The sequence below is a fragment of the Vombatus ursinus genome, unplaced genomic scaffold (assembly GCF_900497805.2).
Source record: "Vombatus ursinus unplaced genomic scaffold, bare-nosed wombat genome assembly UNPS02014813.1, whole genome shotgun sequence".
In the NCBI taxonomy this organism is placed as follows: domain Eukaryota; kingdom Metazoa; phylum Chordata; class Mammalia; order Diprotodontia; family Vombatidae; genus Vombatus; species Vombatus ursinus.
Genome location: NW_020954591.1, coordinates 10,849,070 through 10,866,556, shown reverse-complemented (window position 1 = coordinate 10,866,556; position 17,487 = coordinate 10,849,070). Strand labels below are relative to the sequence as shown.

General features: G+C 36.0%; 1 protein-coding gene across 1 annotated transcript in view; it reads right to left on the bottom strand.

Annotated features, from left to right (window-relative positions):
- Window positions 1–7,428: 7,428 nt before the first annotated feature.
- Window positions 7,429–17,487, bottom strand: part of UBL3 (ubiquitin like 3) — a 100,244-nt gene continuing 90,185 nt past the window's right edge. The window contains exons 3-5 of the mRNA XM_027835169.1: window positions 11,598–11,684; window positions 9,733–9,810; window positions 7,429–9,191 (exon numbers count right to left, since the gene is read on the bottom strand). Coding sequence (XP_027690970.1) covers window positions 9,139–9,191; window positions 9,733–9,810; window positions 11,598–11,684 — 218 coding nt within the window. The 3' untranslated portion in view covers window positions 7,429–9,138. The remainder of the gene's footprint in view (window positions 9,192–9,732; window positions 9,811–11,597; window positions 11,685–17,487) is intronic.

Below are 17,487 nucleotides of genomic sequence, written 5' to 3'. Positions count from 1 at the left end.
TAGAGTCCAAAAAACAAACAAAAGTAGTCCTTCTACATACTCTGCTCTGGTCAGACCTGGGAAATTGTGTTGAGTTCTGGGAATCCCATTTTCAGCAGGACATTGACAAAGTGGAGTAAGTCCCAAGGAGGACAAGAAAGATGGTAAGCGGATTGGAAGAGATGCCACTAGGTTTAAGGAACTGAAGATGTTTAACTTGCAGAAGAAAAGAGCTGGGGGGAAATGGTCATTGTCTTCAAGTATTTGAAGAACTGTTATGTGGAATTGGGATAGATCAGTTTTGGTTGGCTAAAAATAGGCAGAACCAGGAAGAATGGGAGGAGGCTTAAAAGAGTCAAATTTGATTTAAAGAAAACCTTGCTAAGAGAAGTTCCCAAAATGGAAAATGGTGTCTTGGGACATATTATGAGTTCCCTGTAGCTAAAGAGCTATGTGCTGAAGCTGAATCATCATTTATCTAGGGCATTTTTGGAAGGATTCTTGTTTAGGTACAGGTTTAATTAGACGACATGGAAAGATGCCTTCTACTTCTCAGATTTTATGAGCCTAGGACTGAATGATTATTTTTCTGAAGCTATCTCAGGTAGTTTTAGGGCTGCCTGTATTTCACTGGATCATAGAATTTAGAGTGGATTTATAAGGGAGCTTAGATCCTCCAATAATCCAAGGGCTCTTGGGTTACATTGTTTAAAAAAAAAAATTCATGGACTCCTGGTTAAGGAACCTCTGATCTAGTCCAGTCCCTTTATTTTATAAATGAGGAAACTGAAGACTTACCAGAGACTTGATTTGTCCAAGGTCATATAGCTACTAAGTAGCAAATGTAGGATCTGAATCCATCTTGGTGTTCTGTTGTTTTTTTTTTTTTTTTTTTACTCCAAAGCCAGTGCTCTGTCCAATACAAATTGCCTTTCAGAAGTGGAATCTATTTCTGGCACTTACAATTTCTGGAAGCACTAGCCACCATCTACTGTTCAGCATCTACCAGATGGGTCGTGGTTAGGTGGATTAGGAAGTTGGCTGTTCCATTGCTTACTCTAGTTAAGTTTAATGCCCTCATCCAAGGTCTGCTATTTAGTATGTGACATCAAAGCTTGGTGGGAGGAAGTGAATAAATGTTCCTTGGAGATACAGTTGAGTGGCTAAATGATCAAACATTGGAGAGCCCTTTTCTCATGGTTTTTCCAAGAATATTTGGAAAAGCTCAATTGTTTTTATTTCAAATTGGTTAACAAAGGAGGTTTTCTCTGGTATTTATTAGATACTTAAGATTACCTAGATTAGGAAGATTTACAGCCATCAGATTTAGGATAACAAGAAGGCTGGGTTATTCAGTAGGTCTTTTTTTTTTAACCCCAGAAAAGGAAGGGCCTGAGTTAAATCTGATTTTGGTATGGATGATACTATAGCTCCTGCCAATTACAATCTATCTTAATTGAGGAAGGCATAAGCCCTACCTCCATCTCCACTCCCAAAAAGTCAGAGTAAAGGGAAGAGAGTTGTGGTGTTAAGAGATTTTCTGACTTGTATGTAAAGGGTAAATCTGGAAACCTCAGACCTTGACCCTTCCAGTCTGGGTCTAATACTGTTGCTATGATCTGGGACTCTTAAGCCACTTTCCACCCCTGCACTCCTTAGTGAAGAGTTTGCTTTTCTTGGATATGTAAGATAATCCTATGAGGGTTATCTGCCTTTTGTTGTCTAAAAATATTAAACAGAAGGGCAAGGTGTGGGGAGGATTTCCCATCTCATTTGAGCCCAGGGCTCACAGTGAAAAAGGCATAATATATAATATAGGGTCACAACCCACACTTTAAGAAGTGCTGAAGGGGTCACAAATGGAAGAAGTTTAAGAAGTCCTGGTATGACTTAAGTTCCTACTCCAATCTACATTTTTCCTTTGGATTTCCAGCAGCCTTCGTATATTACACTGCTTCCTCAACTTTCTTTTCCCTATTAATGGTGATTTCTTTGTAGTTGCAAATCCCCCTTCCATTCCCATTTCTAGTATAATAGCAGTTCATATTTAAAAGATCTGAGGGATGGGGTAGGGTTAGTAGCCTATGAGCTCAACGTATATGAATAATGAGATGTGGTAGTCAAGAAAACAGCCATCTTAAGACTACATTAAGAAAAATAGTGTCCAAAACACAGAAGGTTCCATTTTACTTGGGTCAAACCACAAATGAGAATATTATGCTAAATTTTGGTCATCACAAAATTAAGAGAGAAACTGATGATGTGAAAAACATTGATAGGAAGCCTCAAGATTGTCATACAAGAACTAGCTGAAGGAACTGAGCCTATGGTAAAGCTAAGAGTATCAGATGAGCATTGCAGAGAGGAAGATTTCAGCTCACTGTAAGGAGAAATTTCCTAACATACCAAAATGGAAAAGGCTGGTGTGGATGAGAGTGTAGTGCCGCTTTATCTGAGCTTTTGAAGCAAAGCTAGATGAATGTTTGTTGGAGAAGCTATCAAGGACATTCCTGTTTATAAAGTTTATAAAAAATGACCTCCGAGGTTGCTTCAAACTGAGATTTCTGTGATTTTTAATAGAACCCTGACAGGGATGATCTTTCTACTGTTGAAAAACTATGAACTTAACTATTTCTGAAATAGGTACATTTTTAAAACATGGATGTGTACGTATGTTAAGTTGTATGCATAGGTGTGGTCCAAGATAAGGCCTGCTTGGAAAGGAAATGGAACTGGTTTACTGATGGTGTTTTTTGGGTGTTAGAAAATGGATTTAGAAAAAAAAGAGACTGATTAGAGGGGCCACTGGCTCATCTGCTCCCCACTAACAATGCATTCTCCCTACCTTGATCTGGGTAAGTCTTCCATTTTTTCCTTAAAGGACCACTAGACATGAGATGTATTCTAGTATCAATGTTAGAGATATACATTCTCAAATTTGCAGATATCCCTGTATATGTAAATTTATCAGTTATGTGGTCTTAGCATTAGACAGAGGAATAAGGATAGCAAAAATATCCTTAAAATGAATTAAAGGGAAAGAAGCATCTATGAAATCCAAATAGCTGATCCATATACATTTTTGACAAAAAGATAAAACTAGAACTTGAGAGAAGGAAGATGAGAAAAACATAAAACTGTGATTTATGAAAATTCCTCTGTATAGAATTAGAACTAATTTTTAGTTCTAATTCATTAAAATATGGTAGCTGACCACTGTTAACTGGATTCTTAACACTCATTTATTTCATAATTCATATTTTGTATTTCATAATTCATAGTTTATGTATTTATGGGATAATAAAGTTCAAAGACAAGATACACTTCTTAGTGAAAAAGTGTTGGAAATGACAAATCTAGAGCTTTTCTTTAGAATGAAGTCTTTACATTTCAATCTTCAATAAATTGGAATAATAAGAATAGAGAAACCTTAAAGTTTTTGTTTTTTCTACTTCTGTTTGAAGGGTCACACTCTTAAAGAGAAAAATCTGATCATAGCAGATATGCAGACTCGGAGATGGGGAAGAAACTGTATCCAAGCACCAGAGAGCAAAGATGCAACAGCAGATAGCAAGATCCTTCAACTGCAGTTGAATACAAGTCCCATCAGTCTCTTAAGCACAGTTGAGGAGTACCATGATAATGGTCTGACGATAAGACAAAAGTATTACCAAATCAGGGTGGAAGTGGAGTTAGACATTACCTATGTACCAGAAACTATGGAAATGGGGCTCAGACTAAACAGTCAAAAAGCACACAGGGGAAAAGAGTTGCAAAACCAAGAAATTGACCAAAAGGACAAAGCAGAGATTTGTGAATTTTAAGAAAAGTGGGAAGATAACACTAACTCTGAGAAGGCAGAGAGAAGAAAGGCAGAAAAAGTGAGGAGGAAGGCAAGGCTAGGGACATTTAGGTTCACAATTATTCCTTTGACAGAAATTTTAAAAATAATATCAATTAAAGTGGAAAACCATTAAAGCCAATGGACAAAATTGCTCCTGAGTGGTACTGAAAAAAGCAGTGGCATGCCAATCAGAGAGGGTCAGCTAAATAATGGTAGCAAAGAAAACTTCTTAGGAAGTGTTGGTGTTTGTGTCCGATATTTACAACTCTTCAGAAGCAGAATGGGCTATCTCTGTCCAGCTAGTCACTGTGTGACCACTTGTTGAAGAGGTCATAGACCACATAACCGGTTTGAATAGCGAGTAGGACTAGAATACCTCTTTCTGAGGTCCCTCCATCCCTAAGCCAATGACAACAACAATAAAAACCCACATTTACACAGGCCTCTGAGTTTTACAAAACACTTTTCTCACGACTCTATGAAATAGGTAGTACTGCATAAATACTGGTGTATCAGTTTTGCAGATAATAAAGCTGAGGAGGCTCAGGAAGATTAAGTGACTTGATTCTCTTTATCCAAGTTAGGATCCAAATTTTTTCGGACAAACTTTGTCCGAGTTAGGATCCAAATTCAGGAGTTCTGCCTCTATGATTCTGTAATTTTATGATGCTGGCTCTTCCATTTGGAGAAGTTAAGTGAGCCTTGTTGGCAAGTCCCAAAGTTTTATTGCTATTTTTGACTTAAAATTCTTTCCAGTGTTAATTTAGAATATGTATGTGAATTTATGTTTAACCACATGAACAAGGAAATTGAGAAGTATGGCTGTCAGAGCATAAAACAATTTGCCTTACAACCCAAAGTCACTCCCATATTTTAGTATTATTTTAACTTATGTAAGAATTCTTCCACTTAGTTTTGTCCATGATTTCTCCTCTAAGTCATTCCTGTTCTTGCCACTTTATCGGTAGTTTTGAATATCAAACCAAATCTTCCATGTTATCCACTATGGTTAATCAATTAGGCTTTCATGTTACCAAACAATAGTAATAATGGGAAGAGTTGAAGACCTACATGGAATAAGCTTAAAGAATTTTAAAGGTAGAACCAAAATGGACAAGCTCTTTGTATGTTCACTTTCTATATAAAAACTTACAGCCCACAAAAGAAAAACATCTCTTTTTGCATAACAGGTAACTCAGATTAAATCCCAAACTCCCATGAGCCAAACAATATTATATCATACACTTAACTAGTCAAGATGTTAATAGAATGCGGGAATTGAAAAATTCTACTTTTTTTTTTTTAATTGGGTTCAATTATCAAAGTTCCTGAGTTAATGGAAACTGGCACCAAAGGTGAATTTTTCTAAAGGGCTGACTAGCAGAATTGCAAAAAGGAAGAAAAATGGTAAATAATAGAAGGTGGAAAAAGATGAAGAAAATAAACCAAAAGTGTATGTGGAAATTATTCCAGAGGGGTAAATTTTAATCTCATTTCACATTAAACATTACACACCACACTCAGCTAACAGAAAAATATTAACTTTGGTCAAGGTGATCCTATCAAAACTAAAATTCAGTGTTAGGGGTAAGCCTTATTTAATATGCAGGATAATGCTAGATTTTAGCCTTTTTGGTGTCAAGAGCAGATACAATTTCTGTTAAACAGAAACCACACAGTTAACATTGACTCCAGAAGAACACTGACATTTTTGTGAAGACCAAGATCCTTATCATTCTGGGAACCTTATCTATTCCAACAGGAGGCTAAAACTATTCAAGGACAATAAGGCATAATTGAAACACCAAGCTCAAGGATGTGTACTCATACTGGATAAACTAAATGCCTATAAATCTCTGGTGTTACTACTTTGGTTCCAGTGAAACTCAAACCATTAGACAACTGAGGTGCCATTTTTGGCAATGCGGCCACAGTTGTATCCAATCATACCTCAACTTTGATGCAACACAAAATATTAAAGGGGTACTTGTACTAATCTTACAGTATGTTAAATTAAGAAAACTTTTTGGTGTTTGCATTTTAACCTAAATATTGATTATGAATTTATTTTTGAAAACGAAATGGAATGAGGAACATAGTTCTGTGTTGCAGTTATGTATGTGTTGCATCCTCCCATTAATATTGTAAACTCTGTGAGGGCAGGCTCCATGTCTTATTCAACTAATACATCTCTCCTCGTTCTCAGAACACTGATCTGCACAAAGTGGGTACTTTAATAACTACGGAAATTTGCTCATTTAGCATACCTATTATTTAAATCTCAGTATGCTAATTCTTTCTCTATTGATTAATTTCTTTTTCCTATTTAGCAACCTTTTTGGGGGGAAGGGGGGGGCAATTGGGGTTAAGTGACTTGCCCAGGGTCACACAGCTAGTAAGTGTCGAGTGTTTGGTCTGAGGCCAGATTTAAACTCAGTGCCTGACCAGTGCCAGTGCTCTATCCACTGCACCACCTAGCTGCCCCACCAATTTCTAAATAACTAGTGAGTTCCAATTCAACAAACATTAAGGGCCTAATGTTGGTAGACCATTGTTCCAAGTGCTAAAGAAGATACAAAATTTTGCCCTTAAGGAGCTTAGTCTTAGGAGAGGGAGGAGAAATATACAAATACAGATAAAAATAATATAAAATAAAACATAAGTGCATTAGAGAGGTAGCAAAACAAAGTGCTCTGTGAGGATGGCTTTAAAGACTAGAGGAGGGAGGGTAGGGAAACAAATTTCATGAAGGTGGCATTTGAGTTGGACTTTAAAGGACAGGCAGAAATTCAAAAGCTGAATAAGAACAGACAAGACATTACAGACCTAGGGAACAGCTTGAGAAAAGTACGGAGGCAGAAAAGTGCCAGACTGAGAGACAATGAGTAGTCCAGTTTGGTCAGAGAGTAAAGCAGGTGAAAGGGTCTGCATCTGATGTTCAGCGGTAATGGTATGGTGGTGCCAGACCATGGCAGTCCTCAAATGCCAGGCAAAGGATCAACCAATATGGAAACAATGAAGACAGAACGCAGAAGACTGTTTGGAGGTCTACATTTACATTAAGAAGATTAGATTAGGTGCAGTGTTAAGAATGAATTACACAGAGTAGGAGGTGGAGGTATAGACACAAGAGGAGTTATCAGGACATAATTTATAATAAAGATTAGATCAGCTATACAATTAAGTATAAATTATAGTAGGGAGAGAATGGAGGCAAGAAGACCTGTTAGGAGACTATTGCAATAGTCCAACAAAAGTCCTGAATGGGACACTTGCCTAACCAAGTTAGGCCACATTGATAGGATTCTTGTGCAAGCTACAGTTAAAAAAAAAAGTATAAATATTTAGTATCTATGAATATAATATTTTTAATGAGAGCACAGACTACATAAACTTTTTCATTGTAGTCACTGTGCAGAAATAAATCAGATTAAATACCAAAGAAATGCATTGGGAACACATCACAAACTAAATAATATTATATTAAGTAATTTAAAAAACAAGATTCAGAAGAAAATACCAATAGAAAACATAGTTTTAACCATGATGAGAACTGTTTAACCAATTATTGATCTAATCAAGGACCTCTAAAATTACCACCCAAATGCACTACAATATTCTTTTATTTAGTTTACAGAAGGATTTTATCAGTACAGGTTGCAGAAAGAAAATGTTTAGTACTATTTACAATTTGTTTTAAAACTCTGCTCTATACAAATTTAATTCTGATCAGTATGAACAATATTTTTGTAGATCTACTGCATATAAAGCCTTTTCATCAAAGCGATAACAATGAATAAAATAACCTGATTACATTTAAATGATGTTGACCATCTGGAAACGTTTACATGTATGTTTAAGGGCTGTGGACACTTATTAATACAGAACACAATGTCAGCCTGTGACTTTAATTTCTGTGAAGGCTAAAGCTATTTATATGGAATATTGTTCTATTATACTACACGCCAATCTATATTTAAATCCTATAGTTAAGTATTTTATAAGATTTTTATTAAATATATTCTACACATATTTGTAATTTCACCCAGGAAGAATTTCTTCCCAGTGAAAAAATATAAAATCTTTTATATTTTTACAGATTTAGATGAAACTAGCTCATGCTTTAGTGCTGTGCAAATTTCTTGAGCATATCAACTTTTAAATTATTGGTATGAAACAAAAGGATGGCATCACTTTAAATCATGTATGCCTTAAAAATCAGCTTTTGATTTTAATACAATTGCAAGCACTAATACCAAATGCAGATTACATAAACAAAACTAGTACTATGGCAAAAAGGTTGTTTTTTTTTTTAATATTAAGAATTTGTTTGAAATGACTAATGAGTAAGCATGACATTGGACACTAAGGTACAGATGAGAAAAGATTACTGGAAAAAAACCATCAATTTGCTGATATTCAAATACATAAAATTGATCAGTAGATGAGGTTTTCTAATAGTTATGCACAATAATAAAAGCCTATGGACTACAGGAAATTACCCCTCCCATATTAAGGCTAGGAAACACACTCTTTGCCCTATTTGTGCTGTATGAACAAGCACTCGACTACTGCATGACCAAAGAGTGCACATCATAATGAAAACAATTAAACAGCCCTCTACAGAGTGCTTTAAATAACAGGCACATTGTTTTTTCATTTGTTGCAGTTAAAACAGAGTCACACTCAGTTTAGTTAGTATCCTATGCCAGTGTTACCACCAAGGTTAACTTTGGTAGAATTCACTGAACAGTTAAGTTTATTTTCCATTTTTCTCCTGCCCCTTTTCCGTTAAAAAGAAAGAAAAAGTTGGCCATTAACAAACATTATTAATTGCTGAGTGTTTTTCCAGTATGAAATTTATAGTAGATTATTTCTAGGTGTCATGGACAGAGTTACAAATTCTATTGATGAAAATAACGAAATAATGTCAACCATTTTTAGTGCAAATTGCATTTGGAACGCTTGATTTATTAGTTCTCTGGATGAAGATTTTTTATGGCAGCAAAATGGTTTCTGCTCTGGAAGGTAACACGTTAACTTTTTGTTTTCCTGGATTGACTGCATTCAAAAACCAATGAATTATAAGATTGCTCAACATAAAAATAACTAGAAATAAAAAATCATAGTGAAAATGTTCTTGAATCTCTTCTTGCAAGAGAGAATGCAACAACAGTGTTCATGTAATATTTCAGTTCCATGGATTTACAGACTGTTCCTAAGCATGTCTGAAGCAATGTTGGATCTCTTCTATCCCAGCAGCATGAAAGACAAAGACTTATATATTACACCACACTTAGCAGAAACATCAGTGTTTACAGGATCACACAACAATTGCTTTCTCCAGTCTTTTCACGGTTCCTCTGACCTGTGGAAAATGAACGGAAGACCTATTTACAAGCTAGAAACTGGTTTCAAAAAAAAAAAAATACCTCATCCAAGGTACATAATAGTGATCAACCTAACACAACTTTTAAATTCTGTATTTATACGTATTGGGCAACTCCATGGCACAGTAGCTAGAGTGTCAGGCCTGGAGTCAGGAAGACTCATTGTTATGAGTTCAAATCAAGCCTCAGTTTCCTCATTTGTAAAATGAAATGGAGAAGAAAATGGCAAATCACTCCAGTATCTTTGCTAAGAAAACCCCAAACAGGATCACGACGAGTTGGACATTGACTGAAAACAACTGAACAACAATTTATATGTACTAAAGAACTATAATAAATGCTTTTTAAAAAATACTAGCATGTCCCAGAACATTTGATTATTAGCTTGACAAAAACTATTCATAAACTGAAGATTTCCTATCTTTCCCTTGGAAAGTCCAAGGAAAACCATGATATTTTTGAATGCTTGCCCATGTGACTATAGTTAGACCCTTCTCTAAAACATAGCTCACAGCTTACCTTGAGAATTTGGTTCTGGCAATGTCTCTCTAGCCACCAAATGCATCACTGTTGTTTTGCCAAAAGGAAGTTTTAATGCTGTGTGAAAACAGAGTAATTTGTTAAAAGTAAATTTGTTTTTTGGCTAAAGAGAATTGAAACTATCTTTTTAATTAGATTAATGCCTTTTACTGAGCTTTAATAAGATGATTGTACTTCCACACAATAGAATTTCAAATCTTTAAAAGATGACAATTTAAAAATGAAATATAGTCTCATGACCAACAAACAAGAAAAATTATCTCACTCACTCATTCTTAATAAATATTTACTTAACATCTAATATATATAAGCCACTGTGCTAGCATTGTGTGGATGTTTTCCTTTTTCTTGTGGAGCTTATAGTCTATTATTTAAAAGGTAACATCTAATTATTTTGAAAACCAGAAGGTGCTGAACAACAGTCTCACATGTTAACCGTTCCATGCTTGACTTTCAAACTACAATACCTAAGTGATACCTATCTTTTGACAACTATTGGTTAATCTTGTGAGAAAATAAGTTTTTATTTATTAGAATTATAAAACCATGGAAATTAAAGGTAGAATTCATAGCTTTTTCTTTAAAAAAAAAATCGACATCCTCTACATTTATATAATGCTTTACACTTTTTAAAGCTACTTATTTCATACATATTACCTCATTTGATTTGGCTCATGTCAGATAAGTTTAGCCATATACTTGTTTTTAAAGGGGAAAGCAACAACTGAGAACATTTTTTCCCTAAATTAGGAAAAATGTTAGGCATTATAATTGGGATACATTTGTTTCTCTGATTACAAGCTAAAAATCCAAACAATCACTGGACCAAACCGATTTCTATAAACCAAAATAAAGTAAATGATGAAGAAATTTCATTTTAATCTTTCTTCCCTTACTACCATTTTTCTAAGCGGGTAGTTAAAAGAATCACTGTCCTGGCACTGCTCCTAAAAAGTTTTGCAGGTTCTTCAAGTTTTCACAGTAAATTACTTCGCTATTCTGTGGATAATATCACAAATATGGAGTAAATCTGGCTTTCTGCATTGGTGTTTCCAACAATCATAATGCTCATTTAGTTCTATGGCCATTTTTCAGTTTCTGATTTCTCTTCACTATCTATGAATGAGGTTAAGATCATCATTCAGTAATAAAACTAGGTTGTAAAAGGCTCTAAAAGGCAAAAATGAGTTTTACCTTCTACCATCGAGGCAACAGGGAGCTGTTGGACTTGCCTGAGTGGGAAGTCACAAGGTCAGACCCATATTTAAGGAAAATGATTGCGGCAATAATGTGTAAGATGAACTGGAGTAACCAGAGTCAGGAAGACCAATTTAAAGGCTGTCTCAATAATCTAGGTGAGAGGTGATAAGGATGTAAACTGTGGTTGAAGCTATGTGAGTGGAGAGAATAGGTCAAAAGTGAACCACAAGGTGGCACCCTTAAGCTATATCTCTACAAACATTTGCAAAAACCTATTTATTTTTGCTCCTCACAAGAACTCTACCCTAGAGACAGACTGGCCTTTCCTTATGATTTTTAAGTTGTTTCTTATCATATCATGACCACAATATTATTCCAACAAATTACCAAAAATACTTCAACAAAATCAGGATGCCCTGACATATAATTAGTGTGCCTCTCAAACGACAGCTTTCCAATTACGCCATACGGCCTTCTAACTAAAACAGAAAGGAATCTGATTCATAAGAGTTTAAATACTTAGGTTTAGCAAAATATTAAATATTAAGAGCCATACCACAAACAAACAGAAAGTAACCTAAAAGAACCCACAAACAAATCCTACCACTCACGGTTAATTCTTATTAAAAAAATGATGTCATTACCTCCTAGTGTCACATTTCCATGTAGAAATCGTCCTTGATAAATAAGTCGAAGAATGTTTGGACTGCTAACCTGTTCTTCTTCCCAGTCTGAAAAGAAACCAGAGAATTAGTCATATGAACTCCAAAAGATAGGTAGGGAGTATTGTATTTTTCTGACCCAGTTTCAAACTGGCAAGATGCAACAAGGAAAAGTCTTAGCAGTTTTTGCAAAGGCATAGATATGGGGAGGGTGTAATGTCATGCACAGTGTATCACTAACAATAAGAGAAATACATATTAAGACATTTCTGAAGTTTTAGCTTACACTTAGCAAATTGGAAAAAGATGACAAAAGACAGAAATAATTAAAGGCTAGAGGGGCTACAGGAAGACAGGCAAACTAATACACTGATGATAAAAATGGGAATCGATCCAACTAGTCTGGAAAACAATGAGAAAAGTAAATACATTGTATGGCTCTCAAGGAAATCAAAGACATGAGGGCAAAAAATCCACTATAAACTGAAATTTTCATAGCAACAGCACCTCCTAAGATAGAAAAATAAAGAAGGTATCCATCCATTGATTAGAAGGTAGGTAAATAAACCATGACACAGAATTGCAATGGAAAAATTATTGCACTGTAAGGAAAAAAAATGTGTCTCTATGGCTCTGAGATTTTAAAATGACTGATCCTAGAGCTTGACCCAAGAAAGTCAGTTTCTGTTTTGGCTCTTTGCCCTACATAGATTTACTCTAGGAAATCTTCAAATATGAATTAGGTATGTCTCATGTCTAGGTTTTCACATATATGGATAAAAGGGGTTCCCAGCTCCTATACAAGTATTCAAGATACTACAACTACATTGGGTAGCAATAAAGAATGATGCAGAAGAGGCAAAGGACTCAAAGAAGTCTATAGACAAATACAGAAAACCCTCAGCACTTTAGAGCTCATAAGCAGATTCAGAAAACATAGAAAGCACTCGGATAGTGCATAAATGCCCCTCAGAGATGAGCTAAACATGGTATTCTAGCGAGGCCCATTTTCCCACAGAAAACAGATTTTGATCATCCTGGGTCTATGAGGTAAAGGTGAAGCTGGGCTGCCAGAAGACTATGGCCTCTCTCTCTCATCTGCTCATGTCTGTCCCTCCTCTTCTGACTCAATGTCTTTCTCTAAAGCCATCTTTCTGTTTCACTATTTAACTTGCTCTCCACTAAGCAGTACAGTGCTCTAAGTTCCCTGTTCTTAACCTAAGAAATAAGTTGAATTATTTTATGTTTCTCTGGGAAGAATGGATGGGGTGGACAACTCAACAACAAACCTACAATTGGTGGTTGCTGTTGTTTTATGTATATATGGATCTTGGTGGATTTCTTTCAGTAGCCCTTCATAGAAAAAAAGTTACTCTACTTCTGGCTTAAGTCCTGATGCTGCCCTATAATGGTAGGCTTATAAACTGTTTTAAAGTGGTAGGACTGACTTTATTGTGAACATCCCATCCCAATTTTTGTACACTGATAAAAATCACAGTATTTTTAATATCAATAACTGATTCACAAACTACTAAGGAGAATATATTATTCTATTATGAACTATCTCTTATATTAGACAAGATAGGATTATATGAATTTGGATTTTTTTTTTAATTCTTATTTTTGTACTTATTGTTATGTATGTTACTGGGTCAGAATACAAGTTAACAGAACTAAAAGATGAGCTTCTTCCTTATCCTATCCTCATAGAAACCTCCTTTTCCTTCAAGGCTTCCTCATGGAAGGTGTTTCCCATTCCTCTCCTCACCTCCAGTTGTCAGTGCTCTCTCCTTCCTGAAATTACTTCATATTGATCTGTGTGTGTGTGTATGTGCGTGTGTGTGGAGTGTGTGTGTGTGTGTGTGTGTGTGTATCAGATTCCACCTGGTGGGTGGGAGTGAAAGTGAAAGGATGGGAATCAAATACTTTGTAAAGTTTGGTGTGGCATCAATACTCTCACTTACTGATGTGTGGTTTATCTACTCTATAGACTATTTGCAGCAAATTCTCAAAATAGCTTCCTTGGCCACATGTCAAGGATTGCTGGGAAAAAACAAACAAACTAATTTTAATATTACTTGGATCAAAGATAATTATTAATGAAAAAGATTTACTCCTTTCTGCTCTCAATATAGTTCAAGACAAGTAATATGGAGATTACCTTTTCTTGTTTGATCTTTTCTTCCTTGGACTTTACATAACACTTTTTGGTACCTTTCTTACACCCATGCTGTTCTATTCTTCACTATCGTCACTTATATATATGAATATAAGACTCCATAAGCTCTATCTCAACAGGGAAAGCATCTTATTTATCTTTCTCTCTCTCTCTCTCTCTCTCTCTCTCCAAGGAGTAGCACAGTGCATACGCTAGCATGTGAAAATGCTTTCTAGATCCAATGTATTATACAAATACAAGGCATTATTATCCAATGGTTTTCATAAAGATTTATCACTGTTAATAACTAAAAAGAACAGGAAAGCTACATGAAATTATAACAAAACGTTAATCTCTCCAATACTCCTAAAAATGTTGAAAGCTCTACTGTGGTCCCTAATGACTTAGCCACAATCTGTTTAAATGATGTGACCCAATGAAATGGAAGGTCTACTGCTTCCATCAGTAACAAAATTATTCTAAATCAAAAGGTCATTGATCCAAATTCTGATATGGAAAAAGGCAAGTCTTGGACATACTCATTGTACCAAACGTCTAGAAACTAGGTGAATAAAGCATTTATTTCTCTCACCCCAAAAAAGGAGATAACATATGTTCACAAATAAATGTGAAAACAAGGAAGAATGTGACAAGTGCCAAAAGAGGGATACAAATAAAAGCAATAATTTTTGCCGTTCAGTCGTGCCTGACTCTTCATGACACCATTAGGGGCTTTTTTTGGAGGGGGTGGAGGGAAGGTTGCCATTTCCTTCTCCAACTCATTTTACAGATGAGCAAAGTTTAAGTGTCTGAGGCCAGATCTGAACCTAGAAAGATGAGTCTTCCTGACTCCAGGCCTGACACTAGCCACCCAAAAAATAATAACAGCTCACAATTGTATAGCACAATTCATGATTTATAAACTTAGGTCCTCAACATGATCAATCATGACAGGCAGGTAACAGAAGTAATCTTTTCTTTCTTTGAAGTGGAGATTTTTGCCTGAGGTGAAACAGAATTAGAGAAAGCTTCATGGAGAAGCTAGAACTTGAGATAGGTCTTAAAAATTATCAACTGTGAGAGATTTAGGAAGAAGGTGATGACATTTTAAGCAAAAGGAAAAGCCTCAAAGCTGCTCCTCTGTCTGGAGAAGAGGATGCTGAAAGAAAGTACTGGGAATTAAAGACAGAAAGGCAGTTTTAGGACCAGTCTGTGGAAGCTTTTGAATTTCAGGCTATATTTGAATTTTATCGTATTAGGCAACGTGGAGCCAGGGAAGGTATATAACAGGACAATGCTTTGATCACAGCTATACTTTAGTAAGACTATTCTGGCAGCAAAGTACAGAATGAATTAGAGGAAAGGAGACAGTTAGCAAGTCAGTGCAACAGACCTGAAGAGAAGTAAAATGAGGACCCAAACTAGGCTGGTGACTGAGGAAATGGAAAGGAAGGGACTGGAAGAACATTTCAAAGGTAGAACAGACAAATTTGACTGTTAATTTGGATATCAGCATCAGGGAGAAGTTAAGATTTGGAGAAATGGTGTTGACATTAGCAGAAATAAGGAAAGTAAAAGATAAAAGCAGGTTTTTGAAGAAAATATTTAAATTCATCCAGGAATAAGTTATATACACATAATACAAGGGTTCCGTGTAGAATTGCTTGGACAAGTGGCTGGGCAGACTTCAAAAAAGATGACAAAATATTTTCCTAAGTCTCTTCTTCATACTTCATATGATTTCTCTTCAATTATTTTTCTTTTAATTTCACTCAGCCTCATTCCTTCAAAACCTCATTGACTCCAGGGGCAGCTAGGTGGCACAGTGGATAGAGAACCAGCCCTGGAGTCAGAAGGACCTAAATTCAAATCTGGTTTCAGACACTTGACACTTATTATCTGTGTGATCCTGGGCAAGTCACTTAACTCTGATTGTCTCACACCCAAAAAATACAACACCTCTTTGGCTCCAATTCCACCTACTTTCCAATCATATATATTTCTCCTGCCCCTGCCTTTCAACAGCCCTATGCTTAAAGTTGTTTAAGTGAGTTGCAAATTCTGTCTTAGATAAAACTGCTTGAATTCTGGGACCAACACACACCTACAGATTACAGGCAGAGGGACGAAGTAGTGATTAATTTTTATATACAGACATGGTTCTGCATTAAAAGTTTTGCCCTTAAAAATCCCATTTTTCAAAGTCTAGCTTTGCTCATGAAACTAAATTAAATCAGCTAAAAAAGTCATATTACTCAGTCTCTCATATAAAAATGGCTTAGAAAAGTCCAGAAGAAAGAGGCTAGTCAGATTAGAGACACATTGCAGAGAGAATCTCAGAGGGGGAAGAGATCTACTACAGAAAAAAATTTAACAGAAAATGGAGATTTTGTGCCAAAGAGAGGTTTTAGTTTTATTTTAAGAAGTGGGCTGCTTCAAACTGGCTCTTTAAAAACACAAAGGAGAAACTAACAGATTTCCTGACCTCATGACTCTGCAGAGTGGAAAGGTCTTATTAACCTGTAATTACAAATGGCCTTCGAAAAATAGTTTTGAATAGTATGTAACAGAAACGGTCAATTTGCTCCAATTTTTTAAAAAGTATTCTGCTTATATTTAAATTTTCTTTTCTTTTTTACTATGTTTTGGTATTTATTTTTTAAAAAGTGACAACTATCTCAACAGCCATTTTCCACAGGGAGAGAAGAAAACTCTTCTTCTCATAAAAAAAAAGTACAAAAAGAGAGACTTAATAAATATCTTTCCTGTACATAGAAAGTACAGATTGAACAGGAAAGGTTTCTCAGTTTCTAGTTCTAAGGTTGAACTAGACTGTTACTCATTCTGGTTGTGCTACCGTAACTAACAGCATCAACAATACGAAGTGGGATAGAAAAATGACAAACTTCAAAGAGGCTCTAACAAGATCTTTTGGGAGTTGCGTCAACTCCTAAAGACTGATGGGACTTTCAAATCCGACCTCAGACACACGCTACTCACTAGCTGTGTGACCTGAGCGAGTCACTTAACCCCGACTGGCTCACCAAAAAAAAAAAAAAAACAAACCTCCAAAAAACAACAACAACAACAAAAAAAAACAAAAAACAAAAAAAACAAAACCAAAAAAAAAGATTGATGGGACTGCCACAGGCTTTGGTTAGCTAGTTATTTAGGACCTCTGTTTCTGGGCTAGAGGCTGTAGTCTAACACCAATTCTAAGTATAAAGCAAAGTTACAGATATAATCAAGGTAGGGGAACTCCAAATGGAGGTTATGAGATCAGGCCATTTTTACACCAAATTATGTTGTGAAGCTCTTAGGAGGGCTTGTCAGAAAAAGGAATTTTATGGCCATCATTGTTATTTCAGTTCCCTTAATGTGACACTACCCTTGAAAATGGACATAGAGGGGGGGCGGAGCCAAGATGGCAGAGGGAAAGTAGTGACTTGCTGGAGCTCTCCCCCAAACCCCTCCAACTACCTATAAAAAATGGCTCTAAACAAATTCTAAAGCAGCAGAACCCACAAAAAAACAGAGTAAAACAAATTTCCAGCCCAAGGCAACCTGGATGGCTGATAGGAAAGGTATATCACGCTGGGCTGGGAGAGCAGCGCAGTTCAGCGTGGGTACGCAGGCCTCAGCGACCCTGGAGCAGGCCACAGAGGACTGAATCACGCGCAGCTGTGGTGGTTTCCAGACTTCTCAACCCACGAA